This window comes from Protopterus annectens, chromosome 9.part0 (assembly GCF_019279795.1).
Source record: "Protopterus annectens isolate FY-2018-M chromosome 9.part0, PAN1.0, whole genome shotgun sequence".
NCBI classification, from domain to species: Eukaryota; Metazoa; Chordata; order Ceratodontiformes; family Protopteridae; genus Protopterus; species Protopterus annectens.
In genome coordinates, this window is record NC_056743.1 from 1904575400 (window position 1) to 1904597500 (window position 22101).

General features: G+C 43.8%; 1 protein-coding gene across 3 annotated transcripts in view; it reads right to left on the minus strand.

Moving 5' to 3' along the window:
* LOC122812312 (E3 ubiquitin-protein ligase Rnf220-like) overlaps positions 1–22101 on the minus strand; it is a 673416-nt gene that overhangs the window by 224306 nt on the left and 427009 nt on the right. For all 3 annotated transcript variants that reach the window (XM_044084714.1, XM_044084713.1, XR_006366388.1), the window contains exon 8: positions 11710–11839. In XM_044084714.1, the coding sequence (XP_043940649.1) occupies positions 11710–11839 (130 nt within the window). The remainder of the gene's footprint in view (positions 1–11709; positions 11840–22101) is intronic.

The window sequence follows — 22101 nt, forward strand, 5'->3', positions numbered from 1 at the left end:
CAACAGTGAAAGTGCTACCTGTACCTACTGGGCTCAGATACACGGCACTGTCTGAATGCTGCAGCAGTGAAAGTCCTACCTCTACCTACCAGGCTCAGATACATGGCACTGTCTGAACGCTGCAACAGTGAAAGTGCTACCTGTACCTACCGGGCTCAGATACATGGCACTGTCTGAATGCTGCAACAGTAAAAGTGCTACCTGTACCTACCGGGCTCAGATACACGGCACTGTCTGAATGCTGCAACAGTGAAAGTGCTACCTGTACCTACCGGGCTCAGATACATGGCACTGTCTGAACGCTGCAACAGTGAAAGTGCTACCTGTACCTACCCGGCTCAGATACATGGCACTGTCTGAATGCTGCAACAATGAAAGTGCTACCTGTACCTACTGGGCTTAGATACATGGCACTGTCTGAACGCTGCAACAATGAAAGTGCTACCTGTACCTACTGGGCTCAGATACATGGCACTGTCTGAATGCTGCAACAGTAAAAGTGCTACCTGTACCGGGCTCAGATACACAGCACTGTCTGAACGCTGCAACAGTGAAAGTGCTACCTGCACCTACCAGGCTCAGATACATGGCACTGTCTGAATGCTGCAACAGTGAAAGTGCTACCTGTACCTACCGGGCTCAGATACACGGCACTGTCTGAACGCTGCAACAATGAAAGTGCTACCTGTACCGACTGGCCTCAGATACATGGCACTGTTTGAACGCTGCAACGGTAATAGTGCTACCTGTACCTTCCGGGCGCAGATACATGGCACTGTCTGAATGCTGCAATGGTGAAAGTGCTACCTGTACCTACCGGGCTCAGATACACAGCACTGTCTGAATGCTGCAACAGTGAAAGTGCTACCTGTACCTACCGGGCTCAGATACACAGCACTGTCTGAATGCTGCAACAGTGAAAGTGCTACCTGTACCTACCGGGCTCAGATACATGGCACTGTCTGAATGCTGCAACATTGAAAGTGCTACCTGTACTTACCGGGCTAAGATACACGGCACTGTCTGAATTCTGCAACAGTGAAAGTGCAACCTGTACCTACCGGGCTCAGATACATGGCACTGTCTGAAAGCTGCAACAGTGAAAGTGCTACCTGTACCTACCTGGCTTAGATACATGGCACTGTCTGAATGCTGCAACAGTGAAAGTGCTACCTGTACCTACTGGGCTCAGATACACAGCACTGTCTGAATGCTGCAACAGAGAAAGTGCTACCTGTACCTACCGGGCTCAGATACACAACACTGTCTGAATGCTGCAACAGTGAAAGTGCTACCTGTACCTACCGGGCTCAGATACATGACACTGTCTGAATGCTGCAACAGTGAAAGTGCTACCTGTACCTACCAGGCTCAGATACACGGCACTGTCTGAACGCTGCAACAGTGAAAGTGCTACCTGTACCTACTGGGCTCAGATACATGGCACTGTCTGAACGCTGCAACAGTGAAAGTGCTACCTGTACCTACTGGGCTCAGATACATGGCACTGTCTGAATGCTGCAACAGTGAAAGTGCTACCTGTACCTACCGGGGTCAGATACACTGCACTGTCTGAATGCAGCAACAGTGAAAGTGCTACCTGTACCTATTGGGCTCACATACATAACACTGTCTGAACGCTGCAACAATGAAAGTGCTACCTGTACCTACCTGGCCAAGATACATGGCACTGTCTGGACACTACAACAATGAAAGTGCTACCTGTACCTACCGGGCTCAGATACACAACACTGTCTGAATGCTGCAACAGTGAAAGTGCTACCTGTACCTACCGGGCTCAGATACATGGCACTGTCTGAACGCTACAACAGTAAAAGTGCTACCTGTACCTACCGGGCTCAGATACACGGCACTGTCTGAACGCTGCAACAGTGAAAATGCTACCTGTACCTACTGGGCTTAGATACATGGCACTCTCTGAAAGCTGCAACAGTAAAAGTGCTAACTGTTCCTACCGGGTTCAGATACACGGCACTGTCTGAACGCTGCAACAGTGAAAGTGCTACCTGTACCTACCAGGCTCAGATACACGGCACTTTCTGAATGCTGCAATGGTGAAAGTGCTAACTGTACCTACCGAGCACAGATACATGGCACTGTCTGAACGCTGCAACAGTGAAGGAGCTGCCTGTACCTACCGGGCTCAGATACACGGCACTATCTGAACGCTGCAACAGTGAAAGTGCTACCTGCACCTACCGGGCTCAGATACATGGCACTGTCTGAACGCTGCAACAATGAAAGTGCTACCTGTACCTACTGGCCTCAGATACATGGCACTGTTTGAACGCTGCAACGGTAAAAGTGCTACCTGTACCTACCGGGCTCAGATACACGGCACTGTCTGAATGCTGCAATGGTGAAAGTGCTACCTGTAACTACCGGGCCCAGATACACAGCACTGTCTGAAGACTGCAACAGTGAAAGTGCTACCTCTACCTACCGGGCTCAGATACACGGCACTGCCTGAATGCTACAACAGTGAAAGTGCTACCTGTACCTACCGGGCTCAGATACATGACACTGTCTGAATGCTGCAACAGTGAAAGTGCTACCTGTACCTACCAGGCTCAGATACACAGCACTGCCTGAATGCTACAACTGTGAAAGTGCTACCTGTACCTACCGGGCTCAGATACATGACACTGTCTGCACGCTGAAAGAGTGAAAGTGCTACCTGTACCTACCGGGCTCAGATACATGGCACTGTCTGAACGGTACAACAGTGAAAGTGCTACCTGTACCTACCGGGCTCAGATACACAGCACTGTCTGAATGCTACAACAGTGAAAGTGCTACCTGTACCTACCGGGCTCAGATACATGGCACTGTCTGAACGCTGCAACAGTGAAAGTGCTACCTGTACCTACTGGGCTTAGATACATGGCACTGTCTGAAAGCTGCAACAGTGAAAGTGCTACCTGTACTTACCGGGCTCAGATACACGGCACTGTCTGAACGCTGCAACAGTGAAAGTGCTACCTGTACCTACCAGGCTCACATACACGGCAATTTCTGAACGCTGCAATGGTGAAAGTGCTACCTGTACCTAACGGGCTCAGATACATGGCACTGTCTGAACGCTGCAACAGTGAAGGAGCTGCCTGTGCCTACCGGGCTCAGATACACGGCACTATCTGAACACTGCAACAGTGAAAGTGCTACCTGCACCTACCGGGCTCAGATACATGGCACTGTCTGAAAGCTGCAACAGTGAAAGTGCTACCTGTACCTACCGGGCTCAGATACACGGCACTGTCTGAACGCTGCAACAATGAAAGTGCTACCTGTACCTACTGGGCTCAGATACATGGCACTGTTTGAATGCTGCAACAGTAAAAGTGCTACCTGTACCTACCGGGCTCAGATACATGGCACTGTCTGAATGCTGCAATGGTGAAAGTGCTACCTGTAACTACCGGGCTCAGATACACAGCACTGTCTGAACACTGCAACAGTGAAAGTGCTACCTCTACCTACCGGGCTCAGATACACAGCACTGCCTGAATGCTACAACAGTGAAAGTGCTACCTGTACCTACCGGGCTCAGATACATGACAGTGTCTGAATGCTGCAACAGTGAAAGTGCTACCTGTACCTACCAGGCTCAGATACACAGCACTGTCTGAATGCTACAACAGTGAAAGTGCTACCTGTACCTACTGGGCTCAGATACATGGCACTGTCTGAACGCTGCAACAGTGAAAGTGCTACCTGTACCTACTGGGCTTAGATACATGGCACTGTCTGAAAGCTGCAACAGTGAAAGTGCTACCTGTACTTACTGGGCTCAGATACACGGCACTGTCTGAACGCTGCAACAGTGAAAGTGCTACCTGTACCTACCAGGCTCACATACATGGGAATTTCTGAATGCTGCAATGGTGAAAGTGCTACCTGTACCTAACGGGCTCAGATACATGGCACTGTCTGAACGCTGCAACAGTGAAGGAGCTACCTGTACCTACCGGGCTCAGATACACGGCACTATCTGAAGGCTGCAACAGTGAAAATACTACCTGCATTTACCGGGCTCAGATACATGGCACTGTCTGAACGCTGCAACAGTGAAAGTGCTACCTGTACCTACCGGGCTCAGATACACGGCACTAACGCTGCAACAATGAAAGTGCTACCTGTACCTACCGGGCTCAGATACATGGCACTGCCTGAATGCTACAACAGTGAAAGTACTACCTGTATGTACCGGGCTCAGATACATGACACTGTCTGAATGCTGCAACAGTGAAAGTGCTACCTGTACTTACCAGGCTAAGATACATGGCACTGTCTGAATGCTGCAATAGTGAAAGTGCGACCTGTACCTACCGGGCTCAGATACACTACACTGTCTGAAAGCTGCAACAGTGAAAGTGCTACCTGCACCTACCGGGCTCAGATACATGGCACTGTCTGAATGCTGCAACAGTGAAAGTGCTACCTGTACCTACCAGTCTCAGGTACATGGCACTGTCTGAATGCTGCAACAGTGAAAGTGCTACCTCTACCTACCGGGCTCAGATACACGGCACTGTCTGAACACTGTAACAGTGAAAGTGCTACATGTACCTACCGGGCTTAGATACGTGATACTGTCTGAACGCTGCAACAGTGAAAGTGCTACCTGTACCCACTGGGCTCAGATACGTGGCACTGTCTGATCGCTGCAACAGTGAAAGTGCTTCCAGTACCTACTGGGCTCAGATACACAGCACTGTCTGAACGCTGCAACAGAGAAAGTGCTACCTGTACCTACCGGGCTCAGATACACAACACTGTCTGAACGCTGCAACAGTGAAAGTGCTACCTGTACCTACCGGGCTCAGATACATGGCACTGTCTGAATGCGACAACAATGAAAGTGCTACCTGCACCTACCGGGCTCAGATACACGGCACTCCCTGAACGCTGCAACAGTGAAAATGCTACCTGTACATACTGGGCTTAGATATATGGCACTGTCTGAAAGCTGCAACAGTGAAAGTGCTACCTGTACCTACCGGGTCAGATACACGGCACTGTCTGAATGCTGCAAGAGTGAAAGTGCGACCTGTACCTACCAGGCTCAAATACATGGCACTTTCTGAATGCTGCAATGGTGAAAGTGCTACCTGTACCTACCGGGCACAGATACATGGCACTGTCTGAACGCTGCAACAGTGAAAGAGCTACCTGTACCTACCGGGCTCAGATACATGGCACTGTCTGAACGCTGCAGCAGTGAAAGTGCTACCTGTACCTACCGGGCTCAGATACATGGCACTGTCTGAATGCTAAAACAGTGAAAGTGCTACCTATACCTACCGGGCTCGGATACACAACACTGTCTGAATGCTGCAACAGTGAAAGTGCTACCTGTACCTACCAGGCTCAGATACACGGCACTTTCTGAATGCTGCAATGGTGAAAGTGCTACCTGTACCTACCGGGCTCAGATACATGGCACTGTCTGAACACTGCAACAGTGAAAGTCCTACCTCTACCTAAGGGGCTCAGATACACAACACTGTCTGAATGCTGCAACAGTGAAAGTGCTACCTGTACCTAATGGGCTCAGATACACGGCACTGTCTGAATGCTGCAACAGTGAAAGTGTGACCTGTACCTACCGGGCTCAGATACGTGGCACTATCTGAACACTGCAATAGTGAAAGTGCTACCTGCACCTACCGGGCTCAGATACATGGCACTGTCTGAACGCTGCAACAGTGAAAGTGCTACCTGTACCTACCAGGCTGAGATACACGGCACTTTCTGAATGCTGCAACAATGAAAGTGCTACCTGTACCTACTGGGCTCAGATACACAGCACTGTTTGAACGCTGCAACGGTAAAAGTGCTACCTGTACCTACAGGGCTCAGATACACGTCACTGTCTGAATACTGCAATAGTGAAAGTGCTACGTGTACCTACCGGGCTCAGATACATTGCACTGTCTGAACACTGCAACAGTGAAAGTGCTACCTCTACCTACCGGGCTCAGATACACGGCACTGCCTGAATGCTACAACAGTGAAAGTGCTACCTGTACCTACCGGGCTCAGATACATGACACTGTCTGAATGCTGCAACAGTGAAAGTGCTACCTGTACCTACCGGGCTAAGATACAATGCACTGTCTGAACGCTGCAACAGTGAAAGTGCTACCTGCACCTACCGGGCTCAGATACATGGCACTGTCTGAATGCTGCAACAGTAAAATTGCTACCTGTACCTACCGGTGTCAGGTACACGGCACTGTCTGAATGCTGCAACAGCAAAAGTGCTACCTGTACCTACCGTGCTCAGATACACGGCACTGTCTGAACGCTGTAACAGTGAAAGTGCTACCTGTACCTACCGGGCTTAGATACATGGCACTGTCTGAACGCTGCAACAGTGAAAGTGCTACCTGTACGTACTGGGCTCAGATACGTGGCACTGTCTGAATGCTGCAACAGTGAAAGTGGTACCTGTACCTACTGGGCTCAGATACACAGCACTGTCTGAATGCTGCAACAGAGAAAGTGCTACCTGTACCTACCTGGATCAGATACACAGCACTGTCTGAACGCTACAACAGTAAAAGTGCTACCTGTACCTACCGGGCTCAGATACACGGCACTGTCTGAACGCTGCAACAGTGAAAATGCTACCTGTACCTACTGGGCTTAGATACATGGCACTGTCTGAAAGCTGCAACAGTGAAAGTGCTACCTGTTCTTCAGATACGGCACTGTCTGAATGCTGCAACAGTGAAAGTGCTATCTGTACCTACCAGGCACAGATACACGGCACTTTCTGAATGCTGCAATGGTGAAAGTGCTACCTGTACCTACCGAGCACAGATACATGGCACTGTCTGAACGCTGCAACAGTGAAAGAGCTGCCTGTACCTACCGGGCTCAGATACACGGCACTGTCTGAATGCTGCAACAGTGAAAGTGCTACCTGTACCTACCAGGCTCAGATACATGGCACTGTCTGAATGCTACAACAGTGAAAGTGCTACTTATACCTACCGGGCTCAGATACACAGCACTGTCTGAATGCTGCAACAGTGAAAGTGCTACCTGTACCTACCGGGCTCAGATACACGGCACTATCTGAATGCTGCAACAGTAAGAGTGCGACCTGTACCTACCGGGCTCAGATACACGGAACTATCTGAATGCTGCAACAGTGAAAGTGCTACCTTCACCTACTGGGATCAGATACATGGCACTGTCTGAATGCTGCAACAGTGAAAGTGCTACCTGTACCTACTGGGCTCAGATACACGGCACTGTCTGAACGCTACAACAGTGAAAGTGTTACCTGTACCTACCGGGCTCAGATACACGGCACTGTCTGAATGCTGCAACAGTGAAAGTGCTACCTGTACCTACTGGGCTTAGATACATGTCTCTGTCTGAAAGCTGCAACAGTGAAAATGCTACCTGTAACTACCGGGCTTAGATACATGGCACTGTCTGAACGCTGCAACAGTGAAAGTGCTAATTGTACCTACCAGGCTGAGATACACAGCACTTTCTGAATGCTGCAATGGTGAAAGTGCTACCTGTACCTACCGGGCTCAGATACATGGCACTGTCTGAACGCTGCAACAGTGAAAGTGCTACCTGTACCTACTGGGCTCAGATACAGGGCACTGTCTGAACGCTACAAGAGTGAAAGTGCTACCTGTACCTACTGGGCTCAGATACACGACACTGTCTGAATGCTGCAACAGTGAAAGTGCTACCTGTACCTACCGGGCTCAGATACACGGCACTGTCTGAAAGCTACAACAGTGAAAGTGTTACCTGTACCTACTGGGCTCAGATACATGGCACTGTCTGAACGCTACAAGAGTGAAAGTGCTACCTGTACATACTGGACTCAGATACACGACACTGTCTGAATGTTGCAACAGTGAAAGTGCTACCTGTACCTACCGGGCTCAGATATACGGCATTGTCTGAACGCTGCAACAATGAAAGTGCTACCTGTACCTACTGGGCTCAGATACATGGCACTGTCTGAACGCTGCAACAGTGAAAGTGCTACCTTTACCTACTGGGCTCAGATACATGGCACTGTCTGAACGCTGCAACAGTGAAAGTGCTACCTGTACCTACCGGGCTCAGATACACGGCACTGTCTGAATGCTGTAACAGTTAAAGTGCTACCTGTACCTACCGGGCTCAGATACACAACACTGTCTGAATGCTGCAATGGTGAAAGTGCTACCTGTACCTACCGGGCTCAGATGCACAGCACTGTCTGAACGCTGCAATGGTGAAAGTGTTACCTGTACCTACCAGGCTCAGATACACGGCACTGTCTGAACACTGGGACAGTGAAAGTGCTACCTGTACCTACCAGGCTCAGATACACGGCACTGTCTGAACGCTGCAACAGTGAAAGTGCTGCCTGTACCTACCAGGCTCAGATACATGGTACTGTCTGAACGCTGCAACAGTGAAAGTGCTACCTGTACCTACCGGGCTTAGATACATGGCACTGCCTGAACACTCCAGCAGTGAAAGTGCTACCTGTACCTACCGGACTCAGATACACGGCACTGTCTGAATGCTGCAACAGTGAAAGTGCTACCTGTAGCTACCGGGCTCAGATACACGACACTGTCTGAACGCTGCAACAGTGAAAGTGCTACCTGTACCTACCAGACTCAGATACACGGCACTGTCTGAACACTACAACAGTGAAAGTGCTACCTGTACCTACTGGGCTGAGAAACATGGCACTGTCTGAACGCTGCAACAGTGAAAGTGCTACCTGTACCTACTGGGTTCAGATACACGGCACTGTCTTAACGCTGCAACAGTGAAAGTGCTACCTGTACATACCGGGCTCATATACACGGCGCTGTCTGAACGCTGCAATAGTGAAAGTGCTACCTATACATACCAGGCTCAGATACACAGCACTGTCTGAATGCTGCAGCAGTGAAAGTGCTATCTGTACCTACCGGGCTCAGATACACAGCACTGTCTGAACGCTGCAACAGTGAAAGTGCTACCTGCACCTACTGGGCTCAGATACACAGCACTGTTTGAACGCTGCAATGGTTTAAGTGCTACCTGTACCTACCGGGCTCAGATACACGGCACTGTCTGAATGCTGCAATGGTGAAAGTGCTACCTGTACCTACCGGGCTCAGATACACGGCACTGTCTGAATGCTGCAACGGTGAAAGTGCTACCTGTACTTACCGGGCTCAGATACACGACACTGTCTGAACGCTGCAACAGTGAAAGTGCTACCTGTACCTACTGGGCTCAGATACATGGCACTGTCTGATCGCTACAACAGTGAAAGTGCTACATGTACCTATCGGGCTCAGATACACGACACTGTCTGAATGCTGCAACAGACAAAGTGCTACCTGTACCTACCGGGCTCAGATACACGGCACTGTCTGAATGCTGCAACAGTGAAAGTGCGACCTGTACCTACCGGGCTCAGATACACGCCACTGTCTGAATGCTGCAAATGTGAAAGTGCTACATGTACCTGCTGGGCTCAGATACACAGCACTGTCTGAATGCTGCAACAGTGAAAGTGCTACCTGTACCTACCGGGCTCAGATACACAGCACTGTCTGAACGCTGCAGCAGAGAAAGTGCTACCTGTACCTATCGAGCTCAGATACATAACACTGTCTGAATGCTGCAACAGTGAAAGTGCTACCTGTACCTACCTGGCCAAGATACATGTGACTGTCTGAACGCTGCAACAGTGAAAGTGCTACCTGTACCTACTGGGCTCAGATACATGGCACTGTTTGAATACTGCAACAGTGAAAGTGCTACCTGTACCTACTGGGGTCAGATACATGGCACTGTCTGAATGTTGCAATAGAGAAAGTGCTACCTGTACCTACCGGGCACAGATACACGGCACTGTCTGAATGTTGCAATAGAGAAAGTGCTACCTGTACCTATTGGGCTCACATACATAACACTGTCTGAACGCTGCAACAATGAAAGTGCTACCTGTACCTACCTGGCCAAGATACATGGCACTGTCTGAACACTACAACAATGAAAGTGCTACCTGTACCTACCGGGCTCAGATACACGGCACTGTCTGAATGCTGCAACAGTGAAAGTGCTACCTGTACCTACTGGGCTTAGATACATGGCACTGTCTGAAAGCTGCAACAGTGAAAGTGCTACCTGTACCTATCGGGCTCAGATACATGGCACTGTCTGAACGCTGCAACAGCGAAAGTGCTACCTTTACCTACCAGGCTCAGATACATGGCACTGTCTGAACACTGCAACAGTGAAAGTGCTACCTGTACCTACCAGGCTCAGATACACGGCCCTGTCTCAATGCTAAGGAGTAACAAACACAGAGCAACACTGAGCTCTGTAGGTTACAGTGTGTGAAATAGGTGGTCAGTACTGGCCTAAGCTTCCTCTCCAGTACAAAGTGCCATTATAGGAATAACAGAGTTAGAAACGCAACACGCAATCAGTGTTTTCATTAGAATCGCAACACGCAGACAGTTTTGTCATTAGAATCACAACACGCAGACAGTGTTGTCATTACAATCGCAATGCACAGACAGTGTTGTCACCCACTTCAGTAGATGGCAATGCTCTAAGGTTAAAAAGAAGAACAAAACATGTGCACAAATAAAGCACTACCGTCTTCTCTTCCGATACATAATATTACTTTAAGGATAAGAATGTGGAGAATATAATCGATCCAGCCATATGAATGTGGAGAATATAATGATCCAGCCATATGAATGTGGAGAATATAATGATCCAGCCATATGAATGTGGAGAATATAATGATCCAGCCATAAGAATGTGGAGAATATAATCGATCCAGCCATACGAATGTGGAGAATATAATCGATCCAGCCATAAGAATGTGGAGAATATAATCGATCCAGCCATAAGAATGTGGAGAATATAATTGATCCAGACATACGAATGTGGAGAATATATTCAATCCAGCAATAAGAATGTGGAGAATATAATCGATCCAGCCATATGAATGTGGAGAATATAATCGATCCAGCCATATGAATGTGGAGAATATAATCGATCCAGCCATACGAATGTGGAGAATATAATCGATCCAGCCATATCATTTACTTCCATTCTAGTTAGCAGAGTTTTACGTGCAAAAGTGTAAAGAACAGCACAGAAATGGAATGTAGTCAGACTCCTATATGGAGTATTATTTTCCATTTAAAGCAATGAAGATGAATAAATTGTCAAAAGCGTGTCTGACATTGTCATTCTCCTCTACAGGTAACCAGGTGATAGACACAATAAATCGTTCATCTAACTTCTCTTTCCCCACACACTTTTACATTGGAGCAACATAGTGAAATGCATGTGGCACTAAATACAAGGCTAGCTTTGCTCCCTGTAGACATGTACAGCATAACTTTGTATACAGACATAACAGATATATATAATAAAAAAAGAAAAAAACCAGGCAGTAAAGACGACTGCTTTGTGTCATGCTGATTTCGTAAGCAGTGTACTTATGGCCAATGTAGGAACTTGCAGCTCCTACCTCACCATAAATGTCACATTTCACAACCTTCTCTAGCAGGTGGTTATAGTGGAAATGGTCATATATCTTTTATAGGAATTAACCTTCCATAGCAGGTGGTCACAGTGAAACTGGTCATGTATCTTTATGGGAACTGGTAAAACAGTGAGTTTTCCTACCTTTTGGTTCTGGTAAATTTAGATTTCCTTTCTGTGGGCTTCGATATTCCCACTCTTCTGAACGACTGCCTTCTGAAAGCTCATCCTCTGTTTCCCCTAATCTTGGCCCTTGAGAAAGTGAAATGTCCAGCTGTGAGCAGAGAAAATTAAAATTTCACTTCTGGAATCAGGTTTCATTTTATTTTATTTTTAAACTTACACATATCTACGATCATTACCATTCTTTCACCTACAGCTTTAAAAATACATTTTTAAATCATGTTTGGAGCGGAAGTGTCATTTTTATTAATAATACAAAACAAAATGATGGTGCCACATTGTTTTGTTTGTCAGTGTTACATCTTTCTGCATCACATGTCAGTATTTCCTGCTGTTTTCAAGACAAGACTGCGCTACTTTCACTGATACAATTTCAAACTCTGATTCAGGGCTATTAGCAGTAACATTACACTTACTGGACAGGAAAAAGAAACAATAATCCTCTCTAATCTGTTTATCTAAGTGCAGTTAACATTCGATCTTTCCTTCATTTCTACCTTCCGTTTACCCTTTCTCACTTTTCCCATGCCCTCTTGAATGTCTCTGGTTCCACGGAACTTTGATGTCCGTTTCTTTATCTTGCCTTTAGAACTGTATTTAGTACTCATGGTGTGGTGGAACCTACCATCTGAGGATACAGCCCACTTTTATGTTTGCTGAATGAGTTGCTCTCTCACTCTGAGGCAGCCAGTCCATATGTTTGTCCTGCTCTTTTGTCATCAGTTGCACTCCCTGCACCCCCCATCCCGTGATGATTCACATAACCATTAATTCACACCTGAATTGTTCTCATCTATGTGCAGCACATAGTATTTGTTTGCAATGAACCTCAACTACAACTTTCCTGTTTGTTCATCCTTATCAGATCCGTAGACCCTTACCCACATTCTCTGCTGTGCATCTATCGTTGTGTCATTAGAAAATAAGTTGATCTTGTTTTCTGTTCTATCAGAAATGATTGAGACAAACACACAAGAATACTGGATCCAAAAAAGACCTCCTGTGTTATTCTACTAGTCACTTTCCAAATTACGGACATTGTTGTTGTCACCTGAGTTCCTACTAATTGGTCGTGCAGTTATCCTGTTCCTCAGTTTAGGTTCTACCACAATCCATCCTGTTTATTTATTTATTTGTCTATTTGTTACTTGGTTTACTCGTTTGTTTATTCATTCAACATTAGTAACTGGATACGTGAACTGGCCTAAAGACTATTCCCTGTCATAGTCACAAGACAAGAGGCGCTAACAACTTTTTAAAACAGCATTAACAAACAGATTTCCTTCACAGCTGCATTTCACTGTAGCATTTATATTCAGAATCCCCCAGTTTATCCTAAGATGTTGATACCCAATAAGTATATTTACATTCCAACAGCCACTCTAATTCTGTTTTTACAAGAATGTTACTTAGGCAAATCACTGTATTCCGTACAAGGATACTAAAGGTGCTTAAAAACAAGGATACAGGTGCTGTTTATTTATCTATTTATGATGGTTGCATTGCTCACTCTGTACATCATTACGGGTGCACATTGCTGAGTCTACAGTGATTCTTAGCAGGATAGCTTATGTTTAAGTTACCTAGGCACAGCCTGCTTCCCTCTAACAAATGCATTTATATTTGTTAGTGAGGGATACTTTCAAAAGCTTTTGACTGAGAATTACTTTGCTAGGTTCATAGATTTATAGGTCGTTAGTAGGGTAATGACCATTATGGCCCTTACAAGCGTAGTCGTGATCCCTAAACCATTTGACTCCCAGGTGTCATATGGGGGGTGTTAATAGGCAGGTAGGTAAGGATTTCTAGGGGAGTTTAGTTAGGATAATACTTTTCTTACTGATGGCCTCTGCCCATAAGAGACATGGGGGCCAGACTGGGGTAACTTTATGATTTCCCATCCAATTGCCATGGTTTTGTTTGAATTAGGTCAGAGATGAATTCTGTTTTACATGGATGGGGAGCAGTCAGTGATGACCTCTGTTTTACATGGATGGGGAGCCTATTCCACAGTTTTTTGGGACACATATTTGTCTCACCAACATGTTCTATTTATGTCACAAATGAAGTTTGGCTCCCTGGATCTAGTGTTTCTGGTGCTGTTTATTTTGCATATGTGCAACAGATCCATTAGGATTGCATCTGAGGAAGCCCTGTAAGTCAGGCAAAGATCTCTTCTCAGCAGCCTGTTGGAGACTGAATACAGAGACAGAGCCTTTAGGCGGTCAGTGTAGGACAGGGCATTGATGCTTTTTGTACCTTGTCTGGAAGAGCATTCCATGCTATGGGGATGTTTTGTAGAATGCTTTTCTTGTTGTCTTATTGCCATGATATATGGGTATCTTTGTAGCTGTAGGGTGTTTTGACATCTTAGGATATACTGTTGCTCCTGACTGGTATTGATGTTTAAAGGCAGGCTGTAGTTTTTGTTTAATACCTTGCAGGTTAGACTATTTAGCAAAAAAATGTAGTCCTTCCTTAACTGTTAAGCACTCAGCTTTTCTTTTGATATCATAGTGGTGTTTCATGTTATGTAACATATTAGTAAATCTGAGCATTTGTTCTTGGATGCTTGCATAGTAGAAATATGTTGTAGGCAGTTCGGATAGATTAATAGATTTGTTGTAGGCAGTTCAGACAGATTAATAGATTTGTTGTAGGGAGTTCAGACAGATTAATAGATTTGTTGTGGGCAGTTCAGACAGATTAATAGATTTGCTGTAGGCAGTTCAGACAGATTAATATATCATATTCTGCTCAGGGAATAAGGACAATTTAGTGTGTGTGTGTGTGTGTGTGTGTGTGTGTGTGTGTGTGTGTGTGTGTGTGTGTGTGTGTGTGCATGTGTGTGTGTGCATGTGTATGTGTGTATGTGTGTGTGTGTGTGTGTGTGTGTGTGTGTGTGTGTGTGTGTCTGTGAGTGTGTGTGTGTTCAAGGTCCCATAGCAGGCAGGCAGGAGATTTCTACTTTTAGTTGCTCTAGAACATTGTCTAATTGTTGTTTTACATTTCTGCCAAATGATAACTTGCTATTAACATAATCTCCACATATCTTTGTAGCTCAGCTGAGGGTATGGGTGTTCCTTATGAATCCTTAATATTTAGATGCTGAGTTTGTTGAAGTCTCAAAAGAATTCCTTAAAATATCATGACAGCAGACATTTCAATAATAACTATTAGATTGTTGGAACTCAATGAATTCCATATCTGGACAAAATCCTCTGCTATCTATTTGTTTAATGTTTTAGGTGGTTTAGAGCTCCTTGTAAACACAATATCATCTGTGTGACAGCTCATATTTAGACAAGAATAAGGTAAACTATTGATGAATGGAGAAAACATCAGAGGTTCCAGCACTGTGCCTCAAGGGATTCCTTTTGCTGTTAAGGTATGCTACAAAGGTCACATTGCTAAGGTAATTTTGGAACCACTGAACTCTTCATTCAGGGTCAGTTTTGCCCAGCTGTTGAAGTAGAAGTTGGTGAGTCACAGTTTCAAAGAGCACATTTAAGATCCAGAAAAAAAATGTCATCCATGTGTGACCCATTTTCCAGATTGTTATAAATTTGCTAACTATATAGCTCTGTTAGTTTACTGGAGATGGACTAGAATATGTATCATTTGTCTATGAGTCTGTCACACTTTTGAACATATTCTAATATTTGTCTGAAGAATATTTGTTCCAGAGCTTTGATTATTGGACAGAATGTTGGCAATTGGCCAGTAATCACTGACTGTGGTGGATGGGAGTAATTGTATTAGTGAGGGGTGATGTTAACAAGTGTATAAAACTGGGTGAAATGGATTAGATAGTGTGGGTGAGAGCTGAACATATGTTTCAATGGGCAGCTTAAAGCCACACTTCCAATATTTAGCAATTTAGATGGTTGTACATTGAAATGTGAACTGTAATCTAAGTTGCTCAACTTGCTTTGGAAAAAAGATTTAAAGTAGAACGAGGGGTAGGAAATGTATTCCTGTAGGGGGTCTTGTGGGTTTGGTGGAAGACATTTGTGAAGGAATTTTACTGAAGGAGATATCTTATGTTTTACTCCCTTAACATTGTTATGATGGCCTGTGATCTGGAAGTCTTGGAAATTTTTTATTGGTACTTTTGTTTTGTCAGTGGCACAGCAGGGACCAGACTCGCCTTTGGTGCAGAAGGCTGTAAGTTCTATTCTCATAGCAGGAAGATGAATGGTTGAAAATATAGTGTGCTATCCTTCAGATGTGATGTCAAACCTTGGTCTCATCTGCTTGAGTTGGTGATAGCTAAAGGATCCCGTGGAATCAATTGAAAAGAGTTGGGGGTCCTTTATTTAACACAACATAAAACCATTATTTACATATTTATAACCTGTAGTACATATTTACACTCACATATATATGCATTTCGATTTATTTTACTATTTATCATTTTTATTATATCCTTCTTGTTAGTCTTCCACAATTGACCCCCACCCTTCGTCCACAACCACAATTTAATTTTTCACAGTATGCCTGCCAAAATCAATTTACTATTAAACAAAATTTCATTCAGTCTTTCATTCCTCATAACCCATATTACATAAAAAACATTCTTATCTGCCTTTCTCAGACATTCTTTATTCCTGTTTGTACAATATACATACATGATCATATTCATGTCTATGTTGTTTATGTTACTAATATTTTCAAAAAAACATTTCTTCACACAACTTTTTCCAGATTTTTATAGGTTCATAGGTTTATAGGTTTATACTAGGCTATCTGCCCTAAGGCATAAGCCTAGCCCAAATTTTTGTGGCTTACGCCACCCCTTATATGAAAAAATACTGTGCCCATTAGTTTGTTGTGCCTCTGTCCAGCAGTGACACAGAGATGATTCCCGGGGTAAACCTACGATCTCCCATCCACAGGTCAAGATTTCTCTTGAACAGAGCCACCGAGGTGCTCTGCCTCACATGGACCGGGATTTTATTCCACAGCATAGGGAGTCTCTGAGTGATAAATCTATCCCTCCAGCACGTCCTATTTATGTCCGTGCTAAGGTTTAAGTCGCTTGCTCTAGTGGTTTTGGTGGATTTGGATTTTTTGAGGTGGAGCATGTCCATTAATTCCGGGTTGGACATGGCCTTGTATGTCAGGCACATGTCACCTCTGAGCAGACGGTATGCGACTGAATAGAGCTGGAGTTTCTTCAATCTGCCAGCATATGACAGATTTTGGAGTCCCTTTATCCTTTTGGTGAGGAACTTTTGGGGTCTCTCCAATTGCTGCAGATGTCGGGTGAGATACATCCCGAATGGGGCATTGTACTCGATCAATGGTCTGATAAGTGAAGAGTACAGGGGAACAATGACCTCACTAGATCTGGATGTGAATCCCTTCATGATCAGGTGGGCAATGTAGAAGGCCTTTCTAACCACTTTAGCAACATGAGTGTCAAAAGAAAGGCCACTGTCAACCTGGGTCCCCAGGTCCCTGATAACCTCTTCTGCGCTTAGTGGATTGCCACCTATATGGTAGCTTGGGGTTACCTTGTTTTTCCCGAAGGGTATGACTATACATTTTTTGGCGGTTAACTTCAGGCCATGGCTCTGGCACCAGCTATCTGTTTCCGTGAGTCCCTTCTGAAGGATATCCGTGTCCGATGCACTTTCCACTATGGCGCCCAGTTTGCAGTCGTCTGCAAACTTTGTCATCCAAAGTCTTCCCATGTTGGCCTGTACTTCTGAGACGTAGATGCCGAACAATAGGGGGCCAAGGACCGAGCCCTGTGGGACTCCCCTTGTGACTGGCTTGGAGTCTGACATAGCGCCAGCAACTCTAACCCTGTGGGTTCTGTCCTTAAGCCAGTTTGCAACCCATCTTGTGACATATGGGTTTACATTTAAGCTGGTAAGTTTTTCTACAATACCCGAATGGGGTATTGTGTCGAAAGCCTTTGCAAGGTCAAGGTAGGCTGTATGGACTGCCTTTCCCTCATCAATGGCCTTGGTGACTGTTTTGAAGAAGTCGACCAAGTTCAAAAGGCATGATCTTTCCTTGACAAAGCCAAACTGGGTCGGGTCCAATGTCTGCAAGTCCCCTATATCTTTGTTTATGAGCTCCATTATGATCCTCTCCATAGCTTTGCAGACTAGACTTGTCAAGCTTATGGGGCGGTAATTACCAGGGTCCATAGAGGCACCGCCTTTGTGGAGTGGGACCACAGTTGCCGTACGCCACTCCTTGGGCATGTATCCTGTGGTAAGGCTGAGATTAAACAGCTGCCTTATGTGCGGGTTTAATTCCTCATTTAGCTCGTGTAGCACACAGCCGGGGACACCATCCAGTCCCATTGATGCTGTGTTTTTAGCTTTAGAGAGAGCAGCTTTCACCTGTGCATTTGAAATGTCTGGGAGGCTACACTCCGCTGGGATAGTTATCTCTCCTTTAGGGGGGGAGAGGGGGGTGAAGTTTGCACTGAACCTGTCTGCCAGTATGTTGGCAATGTCTGTGGGTTCAGTGATTTTTGTATCATTTTGGACTAATTCTGAGCATATCTGGGAGTTCCACCCAGGTTCCTAACATAGCTGAAAAAGGCCTTATGATTGTCCTTTGAATCCATGGCAATTTTTCTCTCAAAATTGGCCTTAGTTGATTTTATGAGTGCTCGTATTTTTTTACTAATAATGATCAGGGGTGACTTCCCTTTTATGGATTTTGTTCTATCATGTAATAGCTTTCTCCTCTTATTGTAAAGTTTGTTAATGGCTGGGGTCCACCAGACTAGATGTTTGCCCTTTGTGGAAAGAGTCTTGGTTTTATTTGGGATTGCCTGATCCATGCAGTCCTGGAGGTGTTCATAGAACGCATTTGTAAGGGCTTCCGCAGCTTGGGTTGTGGTTTCCACTGGCTCAGGGGCCTTGAAGGATACCACACCAGTCTTGAGTAGTGCAAAGTTTCCTTTAGAGAAGTTCTTCACTGTGGTCTTTTTTGTTTGGGGTGGGGGCGGGATGTGGATTTCCAGTGAGATTAGTTTATGATCAGATCTCACCAATGAGGGATATACTTCCAGTGTGGAGCATTTTGTCCCCATGTTTGTGATAATGAGATCTAGTATATTTTCTCCTCTCGTGGGAACAGTGACTACCTGTTCCATGGCATTTGAATTTATGAACTCCAGGAACCATTGGGCTAGAAAGTTAGGGCTTGAGTAATGTTCCCAGTCTATATTCGGGTAGTTGAAGTCACCCAATATGATGATGTTTGGAGATACATTTCTACCCTCCAGTGTCTTCAGGAAGGCTGTGTGGGGTCCCTGAGTTTGAGAGGGTGGCCTGTAGCATGTTACAATTTGTAGAGCAGTTTTGCCTATGGTTAGTTGCACCTGGATGGTTTCCGAAGCTTCGTGCGTTGCCACCAACCTGGAGGTGTGGGTATCCTTTATGAATATGGATACACCCCCTCCTTTTGTGGTGTGGTCCGGGTTACTATTCTTTTACATTAAAAAAAAAAACATTCTCTGTTTTCTCTTCCTCCCCACAAAATAAAAACGTTCTTTCAACTTTCGTTTTATACGGCATATTCCCCTTTAAATTACTTATTTCCAGTATCCATAGCAACTCCTGACATTCCACTATGCTGGTACATCACTTTTTCCTTACTTTAGCGGCTTTAATCATTCTTCTGGTAAATGTTTTCATGGATTTATATAATAATAACAGTAATAATAATATTGTTTCATAACATTATTATACCACATCCTTCTATCTTTCTCCAACTCATCAGTTTTTATTTTCCATGTTTGTATTTTTTCTTGATAATTTTTTAATTTCTTTATTTACATGTTCATTTTATCTTTTTCTTATTCCTATCATCTCCCAGAGCATTTTTAGTTATATTTATATATTTTCACTATTAATTTATTTACATGTTCATTTTATCTTTTTCTTATTCCTATCATCTCCCAGAGCATTTTTAGTTATATTTAAATATTTTCACTATTAATTTATTTACATGTTCATTTTATCTTTTTCTTATTCCTATCATCTCCCAGAACATTTTTAGTTATATTTAAATATTTTCACTATTAATTTATTTACATGTTCATTTTATCTTTTTCTTATTCCTATCATCTTCCAGAGCATTTTTAGTTATATTTAAATATTTTCACTATTAATTTATTTACATGCTCATTTTATCTTTTTCTTATTCCTATCATCTCCCAGAACATTTTTAGTTATATTTAAATATTTTCACTATTAATTTATTTACATGCTCATTTTATCTTTTTCTTATTCCTATCATCTCCCAGAGCATTTTTAGTTATATTTAAATATTTTCACTATTAATTTATTTACATGCTCATTTTATCTTTTTCTTATTCCTATCATCTCCCAGAGCATTTTTAGTTATATTTAAACATTTTCACTATTAATTTATTTACATATTCATTTTATCTTTTTCTTATTCCTATCATCTCCCAGAGCATTTTTAGTTATATTTAAACATTTTCACTATTAATTTATTTACATATTCATTTTATCTTTTTCTTATTCCTATCATCTCCCAGAGCATTTTTAGTTATATTTAAATATTTTCACTATTAATTTATTTACATATTCATTTTATCTTTTTCTTATTCCTATCATCTCCCAAAGCATTTTAGTTATATTTAAATATTTTCACTATTAATTTGTTTACATGTTCATTTTATCTTTTTCTTATTCCTATCATCTCCCAGAACATTTTTAGTTATATTTAAATATTTTCACTATTAATTTATTTACATGCTCATTTTATCTTTTTCTTATTCCTATCATCTCCCAGAGCATTTTTAGTTATATTTAAATATTTTCACTATTAATTTATTTACATGTTCATTTTATCTTTTTCTTATTCCTATCATCTCCCAGAACATTTTTAGTTATATTTAAATATTTTCACTATTAATTTATTTAATGTTCATTTTATCTTTTTCTTATTCCTATCATCTCCCAGAACATTTTTAGTTATATTTAAGCATTTTCACTATTAATTTCTCATTCTCTTCTTTACCCACTTTGTTACTCTATACAAATTTAAAGAAGCAAAATAAACAGCTGGACTAAGTAGCCGCAGTCCCCTTCATCTTCACTCATATATGACACACATCTTTTCACTGCATTTAATCATGAATCCCATATGAAAGAAAACACCAACTGCACAATTTCCTTCTCATATTTTTCTGCGATCAAAGAAAACATTTGACATGTACACTATTTTCCCATTAATGCAGAATTCACCAGATGAACCTTTTTTTCTGAATACTTTTCTGTTTGTCCTCCACAGAAAACATATTTCTTTCATTTCTTTTATCAAAAGTACAGTTTTGTACCTACCATAAATGTAGATGTTCGAGTGCGCATACAGCTGCAGTCATCACACTTGGGGTTATCCTCCCATCAGGCGGGTCCTCGGTTGGCCGAATTCCAAAGTCTAGGTCCGGCGTCAGTTGTCGTCGCTTCTTCCCTGATGTCAGTGCGACAGGGGTATATAAGAGGCAGCCAACGCCATTTTCTTCAGTTTTTCTTGCCCCAGATGTCAGGTGCCCCCAAAAAGGAAGGCAATACATGATGTTAGGAGAACATACATAAGTAGGTGAATCAAAACAGTAGTTGCAAGCAGATACACCATATAGGAATACCCCAAAAAGGTTGTATGTTAAAGGTGTTTGTCCTAAGTCCTGTCCTAAGAGGGGATGGAGGGAGGGTAACCTGGACTGCAGCTGTATGCGCACTCGAACATCTACATTTATGGTAGGTACAAAACTGTACTATGTTCATCGTGCATACAGCTGCAGTCATCACACTTGGGTAGAATCCCAAAGCTAAGTAAGGGTGGCTGGAACTAAGTGGAATTAGGAGGGGCTAGAATGCCCTGCAGGACTGCTGTGGTAAAGCCCACTCTAGATTTTGAGTAAAGTGGAAGATGGTAGTGCTTGGAGAAAGTGTGCACTGAACTCCAAGTAGCTGCTTCCAAAATGTCTTTGGTAGGGACCCCCCCTGAGGAAAGCTGCTGAGGTAGCTGTAGCCCTGGTGGAGTGGGATCTGATGTATACAGGCACTGATTTTCCATGAAATGAATAACAAAAGTGTATGAGTGGGCTATCCATTTTGAAATAGTCTGTTTGGAAATAGCCTTTCCTTGAGCACCTGTGGCATAGGACACAAAGAGCTGCTCAGATTTCCTGAATGACTTTGTTCTATCCAAGTAATAACGAAGTTGCCTGTGAATGTCCAAGGAGTGGAGTAGCCTCTCCCCTTTGTTCCGGGGATTTGGATAAAAGGTAGGTAAATTAATAGTCTGATTCAAAGCCACACTGGATACTACCTTTGGCATGAAGGT